The sequence below is a fragment of the Schistocerca piceifrons genome, chromosome 3, assembly GCF_021461385.2.
Source record: "Schistocerca piceifrons isolate TAMUIC-IGC-003096 chromosome 3, iqSchPice1.1, whole genome shotgun sequence".
Lineage (NCBI taxonomy): Eukaryota > Metazoa > Arthropoda > Insecta > Orthoptera > Acrididae > Schistocerca > Schistocerca piceifrons.
In genome coordinates, this window is record NC_060140.1 from 168,923,169 (window position 1) to 168,945,710 (window position 22,542).

Here is a 22,542-nt window from a genome sequence, read left to right on the forward strand (position 1 = left end):
AATCATGTCCATCTAGTAATCGAGGTATTAAGTAAATAGAAATTTTATACTTTATTACATCTGTAAATTCTGACACACTAAGTTGGCTGTTTAGGTTTTTATGTCGGTAACGCCACGTAGTGCTCTGTATGAAAATCGCTGACTGTGCTGTGTGCAGTCTGTGGCTGGTTGGACTCATTGTTGGAATATTTGCTTGTGTGGTATTGGGCAGTTGGAGGTGAGCCGCCATCAGTGGTGGATGTGGGGGAGAGATGCCAGAGTTTTGATAGTGGACGATCTGGACGGTGTCCGATATACACTCCTGGAAATTGAAATGAGAACACCGTGAATTCATTGTCCCAGGAAGGGGAAACTTTATTGACACATTCCTGGGGTCAGATACATCACATGATCACACTGACAGAACCACAGGCACATAGACACAAGCAACAGAGCATGCACAATGTCGGCACTAGTACAGTGTATATCCACCTTTCGCAGCAATGCAGGCTGCTATTCTCCCATGGAGACGACCGTAGAGATGCTGGATGTAGTCCTGTGGAACGGCTTGCCATGCCATTTCCACCTGGCGTCTCAGTTGGACCAGCGTTCGTGCTGGACGTGCAGACCGCGTGAGACGACGCTTCATCCAGTCCCAAACATGCTCAATGGGGGACAGATCCGGAGATCTTGCTGGCCAGGGTAGTTGACTTACACCTTCTAGAGCACGTTGGGTGGCACGGGATACATGCGGACGTGCATTGTCCTGTTGGAACAGCAAGTTCCCTTGCCGGTCTAGGAATGGTAGAACGATGGGTTCGATGACGGTTTGGATGTACCGTGCACTATTCAGTGTCCCCTCGACGATCACCAGTGGTGTACGGCCAGTGTAGGAGATCGCTCCCCACACCATGATGCCGGGTGTTGGCCCTGTGTGCCTCGGTCGTATGCAGTCCTGATTGTGGCGCTCACCTGCACGGCGCCAAACACGCATACGACCATCATTGGCACCAAGGCAGAAGCGACTCTTCTCGCTGAAGACGACACGTCTCCATTCGTCCCTCCATTCACGCCTGTCGCGACACCACTGGAAGCGGGCTGCACGATGTTGGGGCGTGAGCGGAAGACGGCCTAACGGTGTGCGGGACCGTAGCCCAGCTTCATGGAGACGGTTGCGAATGGTCCTCGCCGATACCCCAGAAGCAACAGTGTCCCTAATTTGCTGGGAAGTGGCGGTGCGGTCCCCTACGGCACTACGTAGGATCCTACGGTCTTGGCGTGCATCCGTGCGTCGCTGCGGTCCGGGCCCAGGTCGACGGGCACGTGCACCTTCCGCCGACCACTGGCGACAACTTCGATGTACTGTGGAGACCTCACGCCCCACGTGTTGAGCAATTCGGCGGTACGTCCACCCGGCCTCCCGCATGCCCACTATACGCCCTCGCTCAAAGTCCGTCAACTGCACATACGGTTCACGTCCACGCTGTCGCGGCATGCTACCAGTGTTAAAGACTGCGATGGAGCTCCGTATGCCACGGCAAACTGGCTGACACTGACGGCGGCAGTGCACAAATGCTGCGCAGCTAGCGCCATTCGACGGCCAACACCGCGGTTCCTGGTGTGTCCGCTGTGCCGTGCGTGTGATCATTGCTTGTACAGCCCTCTCGCAGTGTCCGGAGCAAGTATGGTGGGTCTGACACACCGGTGTCAATGTGTTCTTTTTTCCATTTCCAGGAGTGTATATGACTTTTGAACACTATTAAGGTATATACATTGTTTGTTCTCTATCAATATCTTATATTTGCTAAATATGCCTCTCAGTAGTTAGAATCTTCTGTTTAGCTGGCAGTATTGGCGCTCGTTGTATTGCAGTAGTTCGAGGAACGAAGATTTTTGTGAGGTAAGTGATTCATGAAAGAAATACGTTATTGTTAGTCAGGGCCATTCTTTTGTAGGGATTATTGGAAGTCAGATTGCGTTGCGCTAAACAATATTGTGTGTCAGTTTAGTGCTGATCAGAACAACGAAAGAGAGAAATGTCTGAGTACGTTCTTGAAAATCAAATAACTTAAGAAGTTTACCAGCACAGTCATTCTTAATTTTCGAAGGGGAAGTTTCAACACACATGATTTTTCGATCTCGAAGTTTGTTGGTTTGAAACATAAGTATTATCTGCAATCCCATGAAATACGATGGCTTCTCAACGTAGTGGTTGTGGGCTGTGAAGGAAGTACGATCGTGTTGCACATTCGTAGTCGAACGCTTGAATCAGGTTCTTGTGCAGCCGTAAGGAAGGAAGATCAATGTTTACCGTCTCGTCGACGATGAGGCCATTAGAGAAGCAGCACAAGCTCGCATCAGGAAAGAGTGGGGAGAAATATTCGCCGTGACCTTTTCAAAGGAAGCGTTCCCGGCATTCGCCGTAAGCGATTCATGGAAATTTGGAAAAACGTAAATCGAGATTTGGATGGCCGGACGGGGATTTAAACCGTCCCTCCCGAATGCGAGACCAGTGCACTAGCGACTGCGCTATCTCGCTCGTCAGTGCAGCCGAAATTTTATACATCACAAGTTGAATTGGTGTTCACATCTAACTGCGGGAGGCCAGAGTTAAGAGGATCGGGGTAATAGTGTTAAGTTATTTTAACATTGTGTTCCCTACCTGTGATGGATAGGAACACTAAATGACAGCTACAACCGTCACAAATTTATCAAGTTTCCGGCAGAGACGTGATACTGTGACTCTCTGGAAAACATGATTAAACTGCAGTGCATTTCCTGGTTCGAGATGACGTAACTCGGGCTTTACACTTTTAAATATTAGAGAAGCGACTGCTCTACCTTGTTGGTTGGTCTGTTCTTAATTAATAGCGGGAAATCTCCTGGGCCACTCTCCTAGATATCTAGCCGGCGGATTGAGAATTCCATAAAATAAAGAGTAAATTCGTGCTGTTATCAATGAGAAACGAGTCCAGATACTTCAAAGTATACACACATACATCGATTTACTCAAGAGCGGTACTGTATTTGTACTGCTATAAAATTTGAACAACTGAATAACATGCTTTTACACAAATAAAATTCAGTTATGTTTCACAATTACTGTCTTTGTACTTGGGAATAGTATGAATAGCTTCTGTAGAGATGTGCTGTTAAGGCTTTACGAACGTACTAACTGGTTGAAAGGTCGTGCGTCGGATGAGGTTTTGGAAACTAGTTTCCGCATCAATATCTGATACAACCCCGAAAACTTTTCAAGAAGCTTCTGTACATTATGTCGGCTGGACCATTCGCAAGCTCTCACCTGATCGATGATTGTCTGTCCAAAGATGCAGTAGAGTCCAGTCTCGTACATGTAGATCGGAAGAGTGCTAACCATCTTGTACATCGTCGTCGGCTGTACTTCCTTCTGTAGCAGCTAGAAAATAAATGAAGTGTTTATTGTTGCAGCCAAGTATGTGACTGCTCAGTAATGTCGATGCACAACATGCGTTTACAACTAACCTTCAGACATCTACAGAGCTACTTTAACCGTTGTAATCCAAAGTAGAGGACGAAAGAGAGACAGAGCAATTAAAAACTGAAGACTCGTATATAGAAACTACTGTTGTCCTGCTTTAGGATTTGCATTTGCCTTGAAGAAGGTTAGGTAGGTAGCTGCGCTGATGCGATGTGCGTGCAAGCACACGGGAATAATAAGAATGTAGCTGCCCATTTGATTAATGACTGGAAGACCGTAGAAGTGCAGAGTCCATTTACGTGGCTGGCCCAAATGAGACCGATGACTTGTGTCCGGCGCCGCTTCCATTTATCTCCCTCCTCTTGTAACATGTCACACTAGGATCAGCAATTTAGACAAATAGTATGTATTAAATCACAAGGAAATGTTCCTATACCTCATAATTACCGGCTCCACCTTGCCGCCGCCGCCGCCCCCCCCCCCCCCCCCCCCCCTACACACACACAAACCAGTAAGGCTATATTGCTTTTGACGGCGTACGTACCTTTCCGTGAGAAACTTTGAATATACTGTGCGAGTTGATTCTTTAGATATTCTGCTAGACAAGTTTGTTTGTGTGGCCATCCTCCGCAGCAAGCATATAAATATTGGTTTTGTAAATAAAGCTGCTTTTTCTTGCTGCTAGTTACTTTATTTATCCCATACGCGTTTCGCCTTCTCCTGTTCTAAGGCATCATCAGTGGGATCTATAACGATACAGTTTTGTTAGTTTTAGATTATTAAACAGTTCACTTCGCGATTTTTTTGTAAAAAAAAGTAATTACTTACGATTTGCTGATTTGCGTTTCCTCACATCTGTAGAGGTCGTACTACCACTTTTATCACTGCCATATAATCACATCTTTGTGTTCTCGCCTTCCACATCCCAAAGACGATGAAACACGTAATGGAGTCGCAATATTTACTTGTGAAAAACAGTGTACGACGAAGTAGTTGTATCGAGTGACAAAAGAACAATAGTCCACCACAAAAAAGAGTGAGAAAATGGTGAAAAGTGTGTGGAAGGCGAGAACACAAAGATGTGATTATATGGCAGTGATAAAAGTGGTAGTGCGACCTCCAGACCAGATGAGAGGAAACGCAAATCAGCAAATAGTAAGTAATTACTTTTTTACAAAAAAAAATAAAAAAATCGCGAAGTGAACTGTTTAATAATCTAAAACTAACAAAACTGTGTCGTGATAGATCCCACTAATGATGCCTTAGAACCGGAGAAGGCGAAACGCGTATGGGATAAATAAAGTAAGTAGCAGCAGGAAAAGGCAGCTTTATTTACAAAACCAATATTCTGCTGGAGTTTATGGTGCTACACAGTTATGCTTGCATTTACAACGTTACAAAATACATCTGCGACATACTTTTCTATCAGAACATAACTTTTGTCAGAACCAATTTATTGGATGTATGCTACAGTGTTCTGAGATCAAGCCTTTTTTTAATAGGATGTCTGTGGCGAAGTGAACAAGCCCAGCTGCTGAATTTCAGTGATGAAAAACAGGTCAAGATTGAGTACGAAAACAATAGGGCGTATATGAAAGTGAGGTGCTGTTTGATGACTACTGGTACCACTGGACTACTTTTGTACCCTCAGTCATCAAATTCGCATTTGCCTATACTGTGTACCATGATATGCCAGAAAATTACACAATTTATAACTGTCATTGAGAAACATTTTTTGCAGTCCTAAAGCATCGACTACACACTGACCAGCTCAGTACCATGAAACGACATCAAGAAGGCGCTGACCCGCTCGCCAGTGGAAAAGCGGGCAACGTCACACCTCCAGGCAGACAGAGTTGAGTGCTCCCTGTCAACGCCGGGTTAATCCCCACACCTCCAGGCAGACGGAGTTGAGTGCTCCCTGTCAACGCCGGGTTAATCAGCCGCCCATCTCTGGTCAGCCCAGTTTGGTCTCAGACTTCGAGAGCATCACTACTGAATAATAGGATGATGTTACAAAACCTACGATCTGTGTGTAGTAAGAGATTGACGAAGTACTTGCAAGTAGGAAGCACTGGAAGAATAGTAATCAAGTTACACTTATTTCGTTTTTTGAAAAAGTGTTCTGTTAATCTCTAAGTTTAATGTACAGAGCATTTTGGATTCCTGTCACTGGCCATCGCAAATTGCTCTCCTTCCTTCCTTGCGTCGGTGCTGACTCCCACAGAAGCCGACACAACACATTTGTTCATCGGAACGGTAACTTCATTTCTTGTTGCAGCTGGATTAGGAGTCGCCGATATGAGTTACAACAAGCAAGTTCGTAAAATACGACCTAGATGTTTTCCTTCTTAAGGCGACGGTACACACAGCGTGCACTCAAACGTCGACGTTGCGTGTGTCGGGTCCAAAGAGCTGCTGACTGCTCGGAAACAATGAGGCTTGTGCATACGGTACTCGTGTCTCAACGTGGTATATGCGATCGCAGCGCACTACAGCGGCAGTTTTCGACCGTATACGGGCTGGTCCATTCATAGTGACCGGGCCAAATATCTCACGAAATAAGAGTCAAACGAAAAAACTACAAAGAACGAAACTCGTCTAGCTTGAAGGGGGAAACCAGATGGCGCTATGGTTGGCTCGCTAGATGGCGCTGCCATAGGTCAAACGGATATCAACTGCTTTTTTTAAAAGTGGGAACCCCCATTTTTTATTACATATTCGTGTAGTACGTAAAGAAACGAATGTTTTAGTTGGACCACTTTTTTCGCTTTGTGATAGATGGCGCTGTAATAGTCACAAACGTATAAGTACGTGGTATCACGTAACATTCCGCCAGTGCGGACGGTATTTGCTTCGTGATACATTACCAGCGTTAAAATGGACCGTTTACCAATTGCGGAAAAGGTCGATATCGTGTTGATGTATGGCTATTGTGATCAAAATGCCCAACGGGCGTGTGCTATGTACGCTGCTCCGTATCCTGGACGACACCATCCAAGTGTCCGGAAGGTTCGCCGGATAGTTAAGTTATTTAAGGAAACAGGAAGTGTTCAGCCACATGTGAAACGTCAACCACGACCTGCAACAAATGATTAAGCCCAAGCAGGTGTTTTAGCTGCTGTCGCGGCTAATCCACACATCAGTAGCAGACAAATTGCGCAAGAATCGGTAATCTCGAAAATGTCGGTGTTTAGGATGCTACATCAACATCGATTGCACCCGTACCATGTTTCTATGCAACAGGAATTGCATGGCGACGTCTATGAACGTCGTGTACAGTTCTGCGACTGGGCACGAGAGAAATTACGGGACGATGACCAATGTTTTGCACGCGTTCTATTTAGCTACGAAGCGTCATTCACCAACAGCGGTAACGTAAACCGACATAATATGCACTATTGGGCAACGGAAAATCTACGATGGCTGCGACAAGTGAAACATCAGCGACCTTGGTGAGTTAATGTATGGTGAGGCATTATGGGAGGAAGGCTAATTGGCCCCCGTTTTATCGATGGCAATCTAAATGGTGCAATGTATGCTGATTTCCTACGTAATGTTCTACCGATATTACTACAAGATGTTTCACTGCATGACAGAATGGCGATATACTTCCAACATGATGGATGTCCGGCACATAGATCGCGTGCGGTTGAAGCGGTATTGAATAGCATATTTCATGACAGGTGGATTGGTCGTCGAAGCACTATACCATGGCCCGCACGTTCACCGGATCTGACGTCCCCGGATTTCTTTCTGTGGGGAAAGTTTAAGCACTTTTGCTATCGTAATCCACCGACAATGCCTGACAACATGCATCAGCTCATTGTCAATGCATGTGCGAACACTACGGAAGGCGAACTACTCGCTGTTTGTAAGGAATGGTTCAAATTGCTCTGAGCACTATGGGACTTAACTGGTGAGGTCATCAGTCCCCTAGAACTTAGAACTACTTAAACCTAACTAATCTATAACACACATCCATGCCCGAGGCAGGATTCGAACCTGCGACCGTAGCGGTCGTGCGATTCCAGACTGTACCGTCTGGAACCGCTCGGCCACCCCAGCCGGCACTGCTGAGAGGAATGTCGTTACACGTATTGCCAAATGCATTGAAGTTTACGGACATCGTTTTGAGCATTTATTGCATTAATGTGTTATTTACAGGTAATCACGCTGTAAGAGCATGCGTTCTCAGAAATGATAAGTTCACAAAGGTACGTGTATCACATTGGAACAACCTAAATAAAATGTTCAAACGTACCTACATTCTGTATTTTAATTTAAAAAACCTACCTTTTACCAACTGTTCGTCTAAAATTGTCAGCCATATGTTTGTGACTATTACAGCGCCATCTGTCACAAATCGAGAAAAAGTGGTCCAAATAAAACATTCATGTTTCTTTACGTACTACACGAAAATGTAATAAAAATGGGGGTTCCCACTTTTAAAAAAAGCAGTTGATATCCGTTTGACATATGGCAGCGACATCTAGCGGACCAATCATAGCGCCATCTGGTTTCCCCCTTCAAGCTAGACAGGTTTCGTTCTTTGTAGTTTTTTCGTTTGACGCTTATTTCGTGAGATATTTGGCCCGGTCACGATCAGTGGACCAACCTGTATAGCTCGCAAATCAGAAGTTTGTTTACGAATCGAACGGACGTAAAATTACTACGTTAGCTTCATTAAAACCAATATTTCTTCTCTTGACCGAATGTTAGTCATGTTTATCTGTCTATAGTACACATAAATAAAAGACTCAGCAACCATGAACAAGACAAAAATGGAAATATCATGTCCAGTCAACAAGGACATCGGCTTATAAAAGTTCCATTACAAACAGTGAGGTACAAATTTGCAATAGTTCTCCACGTAAGTTAAATATTAATTCACCATTCTCTGCCTAAGGTCAATCTACTTGATCACTGTTCCTACTCAGCAGCAGAATCTTTACAACATGTGAAACACAAAACTTAAATCAAGAAGTCGGAAAATGTCTTACTGCAAGTAGAGCAAGCTGTCTTTTAGATTAAGCCAAGTGAACAATCACTTCTCAGAAAGAACGCACTTATATTTACATAACATAGAATATTACATAATATGCAGTTTTTATCGAAGTGGTAAGACAGTACAAGAACCTTCTAGAAAAAGCGAAGGTTCACAAAAAATGTTTGGATTCAGTGAGACGCGAACCTGCAATCTTACAATTCAGTAAGTTTACTCAATGCGCCTTACCGACCATCGATCGCTTACGACTGTAATTTGCATCTTATCATCTCCTGAAAGCTTTAATTGTACAAATGTTATTAGCTGATATTTAATTGTAACAACTGTACCAAGAATAATGCGTTTTTGACGAATGCGCAGTATGCCTTGAAGCTGCATTCTTTAATAGTACGCAAGCTACAATAATTCTTGATCCACCCATATGATGATCCCCGTCATTTTATTACAGCTAATCATACAACTAACGACGGGTTTTCGGGAGATCCTCAATTTTTTGGTACTCAGAAACGCCATAACTGTACAGGTATAGGCTTCAGGTGAAAGTCACTGTGGCGTGTCGCGACTCAGTACTGAAGAGAGGCAGCGTGCATATGACGTAGAAGGCGTTCTTCCTTCCCCGTGGTCTACGTTCAAACGCATGTTCATGATATATAACACGCTAGATATTGCTCTACATGTTCGAAAAGACTGCCCAACACGGTTTTTCCTCGCTGTGACGTCAGAAGCTCGGCACGCTCCACGTACTTCCCCAGGCCGTCGGCTTTACACCAACTGCAGGTCTGATCACATCATTACAGCTATCGAACATGTATACAGGAGATGGCAAGCATTACCTAATAATTCTGTGAATACTTCACCTGATATACGCCAATGAGACAAAACACTGTCAGCACTGCTCACCGCGAGACTCAACACCGGCCGGTAACAACACTGGCAAGTAACGTAGTACGGAAATTTTGTAAGTGGAGCGGAGATGACTGAGGCGTCTTCTGACGACGATGCGGGCCGAAAAAAGGGAAAATAAACCGACAACCGATTTTGACAAAGGGCAGGTTTTTATAGTAGCCCGGTGCCTGGGAACGAAGACCTCTCAAACGGCGAAGCTAGCAGACTATTTGCGTACCACCGTTGTGTGCAACTACGGAAAGTGGTTGAAGGATGGTGAAGGCGCGAATAGGCGGTAAGGTGTTAACTCCTCGCCTCACTGCAGAGCAGGCAAGCTTTCGACCTCCGTGTTCTGTGAAGCATGACAGGCTGCCATCTGTGGCAGATTTACAACAGATTACAATGCTGTTGTCGGTACGAGTGCTCCAGAGCACACCGTTCAGCGTGCACTGTTGAACATGAGGCACCGCAGGCTGTTGGCCCGATCCTGCGCATTTTTGCCTGTGGCGAGAATGTCGTCTAAGTAATTTTATGTCCTCAGTACATCGCGTGTGAGATGCTCTAAATATTGTTGAAATACAACTGGGCACTGTCTATAACAAAGGGAAGTCTGTCGTATTGGACAAACCCGAAGAGAGTATTGATGACTAGAATACATTGGGTTTCTACGGCCAATGCAGTTGGAAGTACTCATCGCTTAGGTTAATTCCTGCAAACGCTCTGCCGCCTGCTAGAGAGACCATGATGTCCTCTCCTTAGGTATTGAATACGTGTCAATGACTGGGCGTTGACGGTCGTCTTGAAATCTCAAGTGCGTAATGTACCATTTGTTTTTCGAGGTTCCTACCACATTCTATGGCATCTAGTAGTCAGGCCTACTAGATGAGTGGCCTGCCAAGCGAGTGCAATTATTATTCGTACATCAGAAATATTTTCATGATTATCATACCCACTGCAATTATACTTTAAATATGAGCCTTAGTGCCTATCTGTTAAGCTATAATTTATTCTCGTCTTTACTTTTTAATGCAACGTAATGGATAACGCATCTGACAAATAGCTAGTGCACATTTCTGATGGACTTACTCCACCCTGGCAAGGACACATTTCCTTCCTGTGGTAAATATTTTATCCAAAGCTTGGACATCCCAGGAAGAAAATGGAGGTTACGGTAAAATACCTCAACAAAATGGCTACCCACAACTCAATAATCAAGACAACTATTTGTCTCATATATCTCCTCTTTTATTACAATAAATTATATCACGATAATGTTGAAATATTTCTAGCACTACACTTAAACACAATAGTTAAACAAGTGATTCTCCATCCAATGGGCATGATATAACATTAGCATTTTACTATTCTATGGTCTCAGTGTATTTGTCTATTGCTACTGTGCACTATCTGGAATAGTAAGAAATCTTTCGTTACTTCATTCCCTCCCACTCTCTTAACCTCATTCATTACCAACATACCGAATTTACTGACTTTCGTGCAGTACTAGCAAAAATCATGCTTGACTCACTAAATTCGCTACTGTCTCATGCAGATCACGTAGATGAAATGCACAAAATAAATGACACTGGCAACATAAAACATCTCAAAAACAAGATGTTTGGTTATCTGCTCGTTCTGCTTTCCCACATCAAACAATAGTCATCCCATATTCACACGTCACTGCCCCACGTAATAATTTTCCTACCACAAACTCTGGAGGATTTATGCACATGTCCCTGTGCAATGCAACCCACATGGAGTTGCCGGGTAGACGGCTGACTCCCCTTAATTCACTCTCAGAGTATCAGAATATCAAGCTGGCGTCACACGAATGGAAGTTTTGATATCTTATTTATCTCACACACGTATCCTCAACTGAATGCTAGGACAAGCACTTCTAATTTTTTTTATTGTCTCATAGTCAGGTTGAGACTCTCACTGGACTCACCACGTGGAAGTGCTTGTCTCTAATTCAAGCTCTGCACACGGAAATCTTAATTATTTTCAACTTAGATTTACACACGCAAGTATTTCAATACTACCACATGCTAGTATTTCGTCTTGTAATTATAACACGTGGTTTTTTTTGTCTCTTCCGAGGAATCCTATGTTCCCCATGAATTTTTACCTGCCTATCTTTTTCCAAACAATTTACACGAGCCTCCCACCAAAAATTTCTGAAAAGAGGAATTATTAGTTCATCTGCTCTTAAATATTCCACATACATACCACTTTCATTTAATTTTTTTTTTCTGGAGCACACAGAGCACGTCTTCACACCTCGGGAACCAGCGACAGAGTGCTGAAACATGACCGTTCATCCGGTCATTCCGCGCTTCCGCAGAAGTGAGGGAGGACCTTGCCACCGTATTGGTCAGCCACATTCCAGGCCATCTGGTGCTCTGGTATACTTCCTCTGTTTGGTTCGGCCAAAGGTGACCAGAGAACCGTCTCAAAGACGATTAGAGAACCTACCTTCAGTATCTGTGGTCAGCAGACGACCAGCCATTCATTCAATTCACAAACATTACCATACTGGATTCGGGGATCTATTTCAAGGAAGTGCACATCTGAATAATTTAACATACAAATTGCCCTTCTTTCCCACATTGGTAACTGGCTTCGGTGTTTTAAATAAAATGTTATTCCACAAAAAACGCTATTTTGATAAGAACAACGAAGTATGTTGTTGTACATCTTTTCTATGTTGGGCAGTACTGTACCCTTTCAGTTTTTTCAACAATGACAACGGACTTGGCCCACTGATTATTTAGGACTGGAATGAGAACGTTCTCGTCTTTTAAGTGCTGTAATTCCCCGTCAGGTTTACCCCTGAGAGCAAAAGGAGCATTGCTAGCTTTAAAAAAAATTCGGTATTGCCAATGCAAGGAGAGTCACATGGGCTTCAATGTCTCTAACGCCCAAGGAGGATTGTGAAAATATGGAAATTAGTTTGGGTACAAACCAGTACCTCAAAGATTCTTTTTTCCAAAGAACTGACTGTTGGGGGCAGAGTCAGTAACTTGTAACTTAAGTGCATTAATAAGATCCATGCGTAAGAGAGAGACAGTTCTCGGCGCATTCACACCAAAAACCTGGCTGTGAAGTTGTGCGACCAATACTGTACTTTGACTGTGAATTCAGGTGGCAAAGGTTGTCGTTGTAACACGTTTCCTAACCGATATCCGTCATGGCGAACCCTATATCTATTGTAGTGTGGGAACACTGATTGAATGTATGCTACGTTTCGGCACAGCTCATCTGTGTTGTCTGCCCCATATCTGAGGCGTCTACGTGGGCGCAGTCCACTGACATCCCAAAATTGTGTCTGGATTTCCCCATATGAGGTGGAATTTGCTCGCTGGTAGTGGCACTGGTGTTGCTGGTGACTGATAAAACACTGACTGCAGAAAGGCAGCTGTTTGAGACGGCGCTGGGGTACCGTGTCTTTGCCTGAACATTGTAAGTCCGATTTGGGCAGGTGCCCATAACTGGGTTTGCGAACGACATGTTATATGAGCTGCAAACGCCTGTGAGGAATCCTGTAGGGTAGACAAAGTCCTCAGATACTGTTTGTATACTCTGATCATGGGAAGACAAGTTTCTAGAGGTGACTCCTTGAGTGTCAAGAGATGATGAGTTCTAAGTTTCTAAAAAAAAATGGCTCTGAGCACTATGGGACTCAACTGCTGAGGTCATTAGTCCCCTAGAACTTAGAACTAGTTAAACCTAACTAACCTAAGGACATCACAAACATCCATGCCCGAGGCAGGATTCGAACCTGCGACCGTAGCGGTCTTGCGGTTCCAGACTGCAGCGCCTGTAACCGCACGGCCACTTCGGCCGGCTCTAAGTTTCTCACCTTGGTCATGCACTAAATTGTATCTCTAACCAAAGCAGCAATATATGACTGCTTTGAAAACGGCGGACGGAAGATAAATCCTGTAAGCAGGTAATCCATTCTCTGTATTACCGTTCTTGGAGTTTATTACAACTAAAAAAAACTTGTGATGGGCTGCCGCCATGTGCACTTGAGAGCAATCTGGTCTTTGACGTGTCATAGAAAAGTGCCCTGAGCTCCGCCTCCCCATTTAATAGTCATAATAGGTGATAAATATTCAGCTCTATGGACGCAAAAAAGAAAGCGCGCCACTGGTTGTCACCTGAGATGTCGCGAGACAGGAAATGCGTGTAGGCTAGTTTGCCCACAGCTGTGCCTGTCAAACAGCTGGAAAGCTACTGGCCCTAACTGGAAACCCTTGACCGTGGAGACGATCCCAGAGATAAGACGAGATTTTTAGAGGCAACATGGACATGGACATGGCCATCAGATGATCAATCAGGAGTTCTTTGGTGCCCTTCACTGCTGTTGAAGTGTCAATATCTGGGCAGAAAGATCCCACTGTTCAATCAAGCTTTAAGCAACATTATAATGAGTTTAGTGTCAAATGGAAAACACATGTAAGCAGTGACTACCTGGCCCGGACTACGCAGGGTCGAAGTTGTGTGTTCTTATCGGGCTTACACAACAGTATGTCTGCTGACGGTGGCACAAAAAATATCCAGGTAGGAATCATTGAACAAGTTTGCTTACCAATGATTCGAGCCATGTCAGCATAGACGTGCTATTAAACTAAGCACAAAGCAAGTCACTTCTTGAAGTAGACTCACTATAAATCTAACCTTTCTTTACCCACCAGTTTCGTTTTAAGTTCTTTAAACACACACACTATAAAAGTCAAATCCCTATGATGCTCAGTGTTAAAGTACAAACTGAATGAACAAAATTTACGTCCCATAGGGAGGAAAATTCTCTGAGTTCGGCATGTAGCCATTTGAAAGTTCACCAAGAATAAATTTTCAAGTCTGCCACAGCAACAGAGTCCCCATCTTCTACCGCATGGAGGCTACAAACACCAAGTCCTCAGCTAGCAGCTCCTGGGGTCGTGAAGTCAGGCGTGAATGTCGGTGACGTCGTGGAAGCAACTCTGGAGTGAGGAGCTTAATGGATGGAATCCTTGCAGAATCGGACCTGGCCGAGGAAAACTCAAGAGTGCCGCCTAAATACCCCTCAGCACTAGAATACAGCCGGGCTGATTTTCGATCAAGTGTCTTGCGGAAGAGAACAGGTCTGTGGGGCCCATGGCCTCTAGCAGCGCTTGGGTCGCCTCCTGCTCGATGGTCGGAGCATGGCCTGTGTGTCAGGCATCTTCGAAGCGATAATGCAATGTTAGTTGCTGACACTGTAGGCATTAAGCCTCAGTACAACAGTTGCCAAATAAAACACCGACAGACGTTTGCACAGTAGTGGACATTTCTTCGTGCTGCTGCGAGAACAGGGTGCGTTTGCAGTCATTGGCCGAGAGAATGGCCTCTTCTCCTATCCGTGGTATTCCTATCTTCGATGTATGAGAACTCACGTCTTCTCCGAGTTAATTCTTGAATGGTCTTTAATTCCTGTCTTTTTGGTACATTTTTGCGACCTTCCTATAACAGTGCTCTATCCTACTGCGCCCACTGGATGGTCCTGCATCAGAATAATTTCTTCAGTAGCTTTCAAAATCAAAATATACGTAAAAGTGCTAGTAACTTTATGCGCTATACCTAAATAGATTGGTTTTGGTAAGCTCCTATGGGACCAAACTGCTGACGTCATCGATCCCTAGGCTTACACACTGCTTAATCTAACCTAAACTAACTTACGCCAAGGACAACACGCACCCATGCCTGAGGGAGGACTCGAACCTCCGACGGGGGGAGCCGCGCCAACTGTGGCAAGGCGCCCCAAGACCGCGCGGTGTAAGCCGCGCGGCACCTAAATAGAAAAATAATGCAGAGAACTTATTACTTCTGGGCGTATCCCTTCACTGCCGATTGTAAGAAAAGTCATCTCACCAGAAGAAAAGATTTTCTTGACATCAAATTATCTGCCTGCGTAATCAGTTCAAAAATGGTTCAAATGGCGGTCGCGCGGTTCCAGACTGTAGCGCCTAGAACCGCTCGGCCACCACGGCCGGCGCTTAATCAGTAGCTAATTATTTGTTTGCAGTGATATTTCCGGTTTTAGTTTTAAATAAAGTATTTGTAGAAGTGATTTTTCAGTCTTTATTTGAGAAGTACTTTATTTTAATCATAAATTCAATTTAAAATATGTTAGTGAAAAAGTAGTAAACTTATCTCGATTGTTTTCCAAACATTCTTAAAGTAATCATACCACGTCTGAAGTATCAGATCCATAGCATCACTTGCCGCAGCAAGAGATGTATCTGTGCTATTACCCTCTGGAAACAGATTTTTAAGGATTTCTATATCCCAGATAGTAATGCGGTTTGTCTGTGTGGTTCTAATAACTGTAATGGAGCATCAGGATCAGGCTGTGACGAAATTGAGGGTCAATAATTGCCACATTCTCCAACTAGACAGCGTCCCATAAGTGCTTTATTAGAAGTAGTTTCAATCTGACTAACATTCTTTGAGCTGGGCTTTCTGTATGACATTCATACCCCCAACACTTTTTTCAGTGAACACACAGTGGGGCGATCACACTGTTTTAGTAATAGTATTTAAGCTATCTTGGCTTTTGAATTGACATATCAAGGGTCGGTTTCTGATAAAATAGACCGACAGTTTCGTGGGTGCGGCGTGGTCCTGGCATTTAGCACGAAAAATAGTTTGCGCTCGAAACTTAGGCATACGATTAAAGACAGCACTGAAATTTATAAACACAGGGGTATACAGATTACAATGTGCCGGGTGTCAAGGCTTTTATGTGGGGCAAACAGCGAGATTATTCTTTACGCGTTTTCGTGAGCACACGAGTGCCCGCAATAAGTTCGCTTTGGTTTAATATCTGAGGAACTCTAACCATAAAATTGCTGATATGCAACAATGTATGAAAATCTTGCACAAAGCACCTAAAGGAAGCAAACTCTGTTTTTGTAAATTTTCATGTTTTCCAAAACGTTGAAAAGTTTCCAAGCAAATTGTTGAACGACCAATTAGAATCGGCAGACCATAATTTCTTTGACATATTTGATGCGGTGCTCTAGAAATCCTTTGCGGCCTATTCATACACTATGAAGGATGTTGCGTATCTACCACCTATAGAATACTGCTAATATCATTTACCAGTAACGTCTTTTTGCAGGGCGTGGCCTGCCATGTTAAGGTAAATGCTTGTTATGAGGCTTGACGTGTAGTCGGTCAGCCTCGCTAGTAGATCTTTGCCTGATGATTGCCATTGCCCGCCAAGTGTGTCTACGGCAAGTTTCTATATTCCACAGATATATTTGTGTATGGCCGGCCAGAATGGGTGTTTTCTTGGTATCGTAGTAATATGGTTCTCAATTGCTCCCCATTCGATGAGTTGAATGGACGGAACGAGGGCCATGCCGATGGGAGCGCACGTGGAGTGGCTGTGCACCTTGGTACGCACGTCTGTTATTCTCCTCTGTTCACGTGCCCCCTCGGTTTGTTTCTGACCTGGCATTCCTTACTTTCATGTGCCTATGAAGGTATACATAGTCGGTCCTTTCTACGTTCATAATGAGTGCATAGATGGTGAGAGCCTTTTATATCAAGTTAGTACTGTTTTGGCGCTTACAATACCTAAGACCGTAGTTCCCCAGCATACAGGTTTTAATCACTCCTCACATTGTATCTAAGTCATGTTATGAACAACTTACTATGTGCATATTCCTGACTTCCATATATGAATAATGGTTAATTATAGTATGTAGTTTCGTAATTCGCTAATATGGATTATGCCTTTGCTTCAGATGTTTTTATTCTGTATCTGACATACTTTATAGTATGTATAATATGCTTAGTATGTATAGCATGTACAGTAAGTGTACGCGAAAGTGTTATTTGGATGGGTATTCGATTAGCAGTAATATTTAAGTTGTAGTAGTAATGAGTGGTTATACCGTGGGACTGTGTATGCACTGCCTGGACAGCACTATCTAGTGGCCGGTTGTGAACCACTAGAATCGCTGCAGGTGTACCTGCGCAGAATAGTGCTGTGTGATGCCGACCGTTGTTAGCCGAGCAGCGATCATGTACCGAATAGTTTTATTTGTGGCTGAGGTTTTACATATCTTATGAAAAGTATAATCATGAGAGTAGTTTTTTATTTTTGTGACAATGATTTTATATCAGCTGGTCTGCCTCATGTATCGTTATATCCAAAAGGTTTATAAATGTTAATCTACATTCAGGTATGTGGTACTGTACTAGCTGTAATGTATACATGGTGTTACAAAAAGGTACGGCCAAACTTTCAGGAAACATTCCTCACACACAAGTAAAGAAAAGATGTTATGTGGACATATGTCCGGAAAAGCTTAATTTCCATGTTAGAGCTCATTTTAGTTTCGTCAGTATGTACTGTACTTCCACGATTCCCCGCCAGTTGGGCCAATTTAAGGAAGGTAATGTTGGCTTCGGTGCTTGTGTTGACATGCGACTCATTGCTCTACGGCATCAAGCACATCAGTACGTAGCATCAACAGGTTAGTGTTCGTCACGAACGTGGTTTTGCAGTCAGTGCAATGTTTACAAATGCGGAGTTGGCAGATGCCCATTTGATGTATGTATCAGCACGGGGCAATAGCCATGGCGCGGTACGTTTGTATCGAGACATTTCCAGGACGAAGGTGTCCCGACAGGAAGACGTTCGAAGCAATTGATCGGCGTCTTAGGGAGCACGGAACATTCCAGCCTATGACTCGCGACTGGGGAAGACCTAGAACGACGAGGACACCTGCAATGGACGAGGCCATTATTCATGCAGTTGACAATAACCCTAATGTCAGCGTCAGAGAAGTTGCTACTGTACAAGGCAACGTTGACCACGTCACTGTATGGAGAGTGCTAAGGGAGAACCAGTTGTTTCCGTACCATGTACAGCGTGTGCAGGCACTATCAGCAGCTGATTGGCCTCCACGGGTACACTTCTGCGAATGGTTCATCCAACAGTGTGTCAATCCTCATTTCAGTGCAAATGTTCTCTTTACGGATGAGGCTTCATTCCAACGCGATCAAATTGTGAATTTTCACAATCAACATGTGTGGGCTGACGAGCATCCGCACGTAATTGTGCAATCACGTCATCAACAGAGATTTTCTGTTAACGTTTGGCCAGGCATTGTTGGTGAGGTCTTGATTGGGCCCCATGTTCTTCCACCTACGCTCAATGGAGCACGTTATCATGATTTCATATGGGATACTCTACCTGTGCCGCTAGAACATGTGCCTTTAAAAGTACGACACAACATGTGGTTCATGCACGATAGAGCTCCTGCACATTTCGGTCGAAGTGTTCGTACGCTTCTCAACAACAGATTCGGTGACCGATGGATTGGTAGAGGCGGACCAATTCCATGGCCTCCACGCTCTCCTGACCTCAACCCTCTTGACTTTCATTTATGGGGGGATTTGAAAGCTCTTGTCTACGCAACCCCGGTACCAAATGTAGAGACTCTTCGTGCTCGTATTGTGGACGGCTGTGATACAATACGCCATTCTCCAGGGCTGCATCAGCGCATCAGGGATTCCATGCGACGGAGTGTGGATGCATGTATCCTCGCTAACGGAGGACGTTTTGAACATTTCCTGTAACAAAGAGTTTGAAGTCGCGCTGGTACGTTCTGTTGCTGTTTGTTTTCATTCCATGATTAATGTGATTTGAAGAGAAGTAATAAAATGAGCTCTAACATGAAAAGTAAGAGTTTCCGGACACATGTCCACATAACATATTTTCTTTCTTTGTGTGTGAGGAGTATTTCCTGGAAGTTTGGCCGTACCTTTTTGTAACAGCCTGTATAGTGTAATTCATGTAAGCCCTCCCTCAGACCTGTCATGCTATGTCTTCACAGATCCGATTTAATGTGTTGAAATCGGTTATCGAGTAGACAGTTTTTAAGCGATATTGGCTTTTGAATTATTTCTACTTTTTTTTCAGTTCGCAGTTTGAATAGTCGTGTAATGTAGCGTCCTAACTTTCTGATCTTATCTGGAATCTTGCAGGTAAAAGATTCAGTTACAAAACTATCCATAGAGCACGTGTGGAGCTGTAAGAGAACTGTGTAAGAGTGAGCAACAGGTAACGCCTGGCAGTTCTGCTGGCACCCTGGTGCGGGATCCTCCACAAGGTACCGTGCATTGCTTTGACAAGTGACGACACTGCCTGCCAGGCAGACCTGCCAGAAAGACATTGTGGCAGCATCGCTGGTGGCAGGTGCCAGGGAAGCAGGCTCCATTCGATTCCACATGTTGTGTCTGGCCCCTCTGGCAGATGAGCTGCTGTGGTATCACAACGCGGCATGTCCCTTATCCACCACATGGCAACGTGGATGTCAGTTCGCAGAATCTGGTTGGCTGTCTCAAAGCTCTTGCCGGATCAGTTGCGTTTGTCGTGACAAAATGGTATCGCTTAATTGGAGACGGCCTTACAGTTTTACTTGTCATTAAAGTGGGCAGAGGCTCGTATAATGGCCCAAGGCAGCAAGTGCAGAGATCAGACTCCAATATGTCAAAGTATCACCCGAGGGCATCATCTAACTGCATCCACTGAAGGGAAGGAAAGTGGGCTAAGGCAGCTGAGCACCGGACTTGTATAGTCTCCGACTGATTGCTCTTCAGTAAGCTTCCGATCTCAAGAAACCGGTCACGTCACAGGGAAGGACAGTCCTACTTACCGGGACACAGATGACAGACAGTGTGTTTTGGGAGACTGAGGTTCCTCAACTTTCAGTTACATGAAATGCACCAGTGCCGTCGCTTTTACTACTATTGTGCCTCATTGAAGAAGCAGGTGCCGTTCTAATTTCTAGCGGATTTTAACTGCAGTCGCAATTTTCAGCAGATAAGTAAATCCTTTCTTAATGACAGAAACGAAATTACAGAATAATGCTCCAGTATGTAAGGAATCTGGATATGTTACGTTTTACTGAAGTGTAAGTGTAAGATACAGTATTTATGCTATATGTCACCTGTCTACATAACTCTAATTTTGAGAATATTAAACAACAAAAGAATAAAGTCTGCATCAGCAGCTGGTTACAGGGAGGTACCGTTTCTACTACTTATTCCACCAGGAACAGCTTACGGTTTACAAAGTGAGATACTTTTTGTCATACAAGGGTATGGAATGGATTCCAGCTGAATTTGCCTTAAAGGATCGCGTCTGTAGAAGCTTGATTAAGAACCACAATAACTTTAAAGATTCGGCCTCTTCAAGCGGAAGATGGATTTCCTGACGTTTGCTGTTTTCAGAGGGAAAACTGTAACTTCGCGATGTCACCGTGTTCATCTTTGTCAAAGTAATGCAGAAGGTGTCACAAAGTGCAAAATACTTTCGCTGAGCAGCATCAGAAATGAGCCAAACTTTTTGACGTCAGCAGGTAAGTTTTAACGCTCATGCTTTTTTTCAGCGGCGTTGTAAAGAGCATTCTCTCATTTCAACATCTCACTTATCATGACTGTTTTTGAGCCAGCCAGAGGGAAAAGTGAAGAAGCGTGATAACATGATCATAAGGTCATCTCGAAGTATGTGTGGTGTCCACGGATGAATCTTGAGAGACTAAATGAACAGCGTAGATTATTTTTCATGTTTCCATAATGAAATTTTCATTCTGCAGCAGGTTGTGTGCTAATATGAAACTTCCTGATTGATTAAAACTGTGTGCTGGACAGTCTCGAACTCGGGACCTTCGCCATTGGAGGACAAGTGTTCTGCCATTTGTGCTACCCGAGCACGACTCACAACCAGTCCTCACAGCTTTACATCCGCCACTACTACTTCAATCCTACCTTGCAGACGTCATAGAAGTCTTACAGGAGAGCTTCTGTGAAGTTTGGAACTTAGGAGACGAGGTACTGGCGGAAGTACAGCTGTGAGGACGGGTTGTGTGTGAGTAGTGCTTGGGTAGATCAGTGGGTGAAACACTTTCCTGTAAAATGCAAATGTTTCGATTCCAAGTCTCGGTCTAATACATACTTTTAATCTGCCAGGAGCCGGCCGTGGTGGCCGAGTGTTTCTAGGCGCTACAGTCTGGAACCGCGCGAATGCTACGGTCGCAGGTTCGAATCCTGCCTCGGGCATGGCTGTGTGTGACGTCCTTAGGTTAGTTAGGTTTAAGTAGTTCTAAGTTCTAGGGGACTGATGACCTCAGCAGTTAAGTCGCATAGTGCTCAGAGCCATTTGAACCAATCTGCCAGGAATTTCAATTTTCCACGTTATTAAGCTGTGTTGTGCCACCTATATACAAACTTAAGAGAATTCTACGTTGGGTATAAATGAATGAGGTAGTGCATTTGTTAAGGCCTCGATTCAGGAGGATGGATACTCATGCTCTGATCAGCCAGCTTGAGTTTTTCAGAGGTTTTTGTAAATAATTTCGGGTAATTGGCAAGATGGTATCTTCAACAAGTCCACAGCTGACTATCTGTCCTCATTGAAAACGTGTGTAAATTTTCTTATGTCTCAAAATATGGCTTGGGTTTTTCCCTGTATTAATCTGTCAATTTCTGCACCATTGCAAAATGATGGTTGGACGAATAAATTACTAACACTAATGCAATGCCTCAAGTCTTGTCGGACAAAATGTTCTAGGTATATAACTGTAATTACATTGAAACTTCCTGGCAGATTAAAACTGTGTGCCAGACCGAGACTAACTCGGGACATTTGTCTTTCGCGGGCAAATGCTCTCTAGAGCACTCCGCTGCAGAGTGAAAATCTCATTCTGCAATTAAATTGCTTGTAGGAGTACTTCCTCCCACTTTTTCCCGCCTGAACCTGATCTACAGTCCAATACCACATTAACCATCCGAAATGGTTTGTACAGCGGAAACTGAACAGTCGATTCGCTGTCAGATATCGCATCGAGCGAGGTGTCGTAGTGGTTAGCATTTGGGAGGAGAGTAGTTCGAATTCCCGTCACCGACCGAGATCAAGGTTTCTTGTGATTCTCTAAATCAGTTGGGGGAGAAACAGGATTGTTCCTTTGAATAGGACACGGAATGGTCGAGAATGGAACACGATATCTTCCAAGATAGTGCTTAATCTTCAACGACAGCACCACCACCACCATCGACGAGACGTCAAACACCATTGTTAATTATTAATTCCTTCAAGCGGCTAGAGTTTGCCGACGTTATGTCAATCAAACTAGTGGAGCATTATATTTTTTCGCGAATCATCAAG

At 44.1% G+C, this 22,542-nt stretch overlaps 1 protein-coding gene across 1 annotated transcript in view; it reads right to left on the reverse strand.

Moving 5' to 3' along the window:
• The window catches only part of LOC124788490 (odorant receptor Or2-like), a 471,428-nt gene that overhangs the window by 22,476 nt on the left and 426,410 nt on the right, over positions 1 to 22,542 (reverse strand). Inside the window, exon 3 of the mRNA XM_047255759.1 lies at positions 3,284 to 3,397. Coding sequence (XP_047111715.1) covers positions 3,284 to 3,397 — 114 coding nt within the window. The remainder of the gene's footprint in view (positions 1 to 3,283; positions 3,398 to 22,542) is intronic.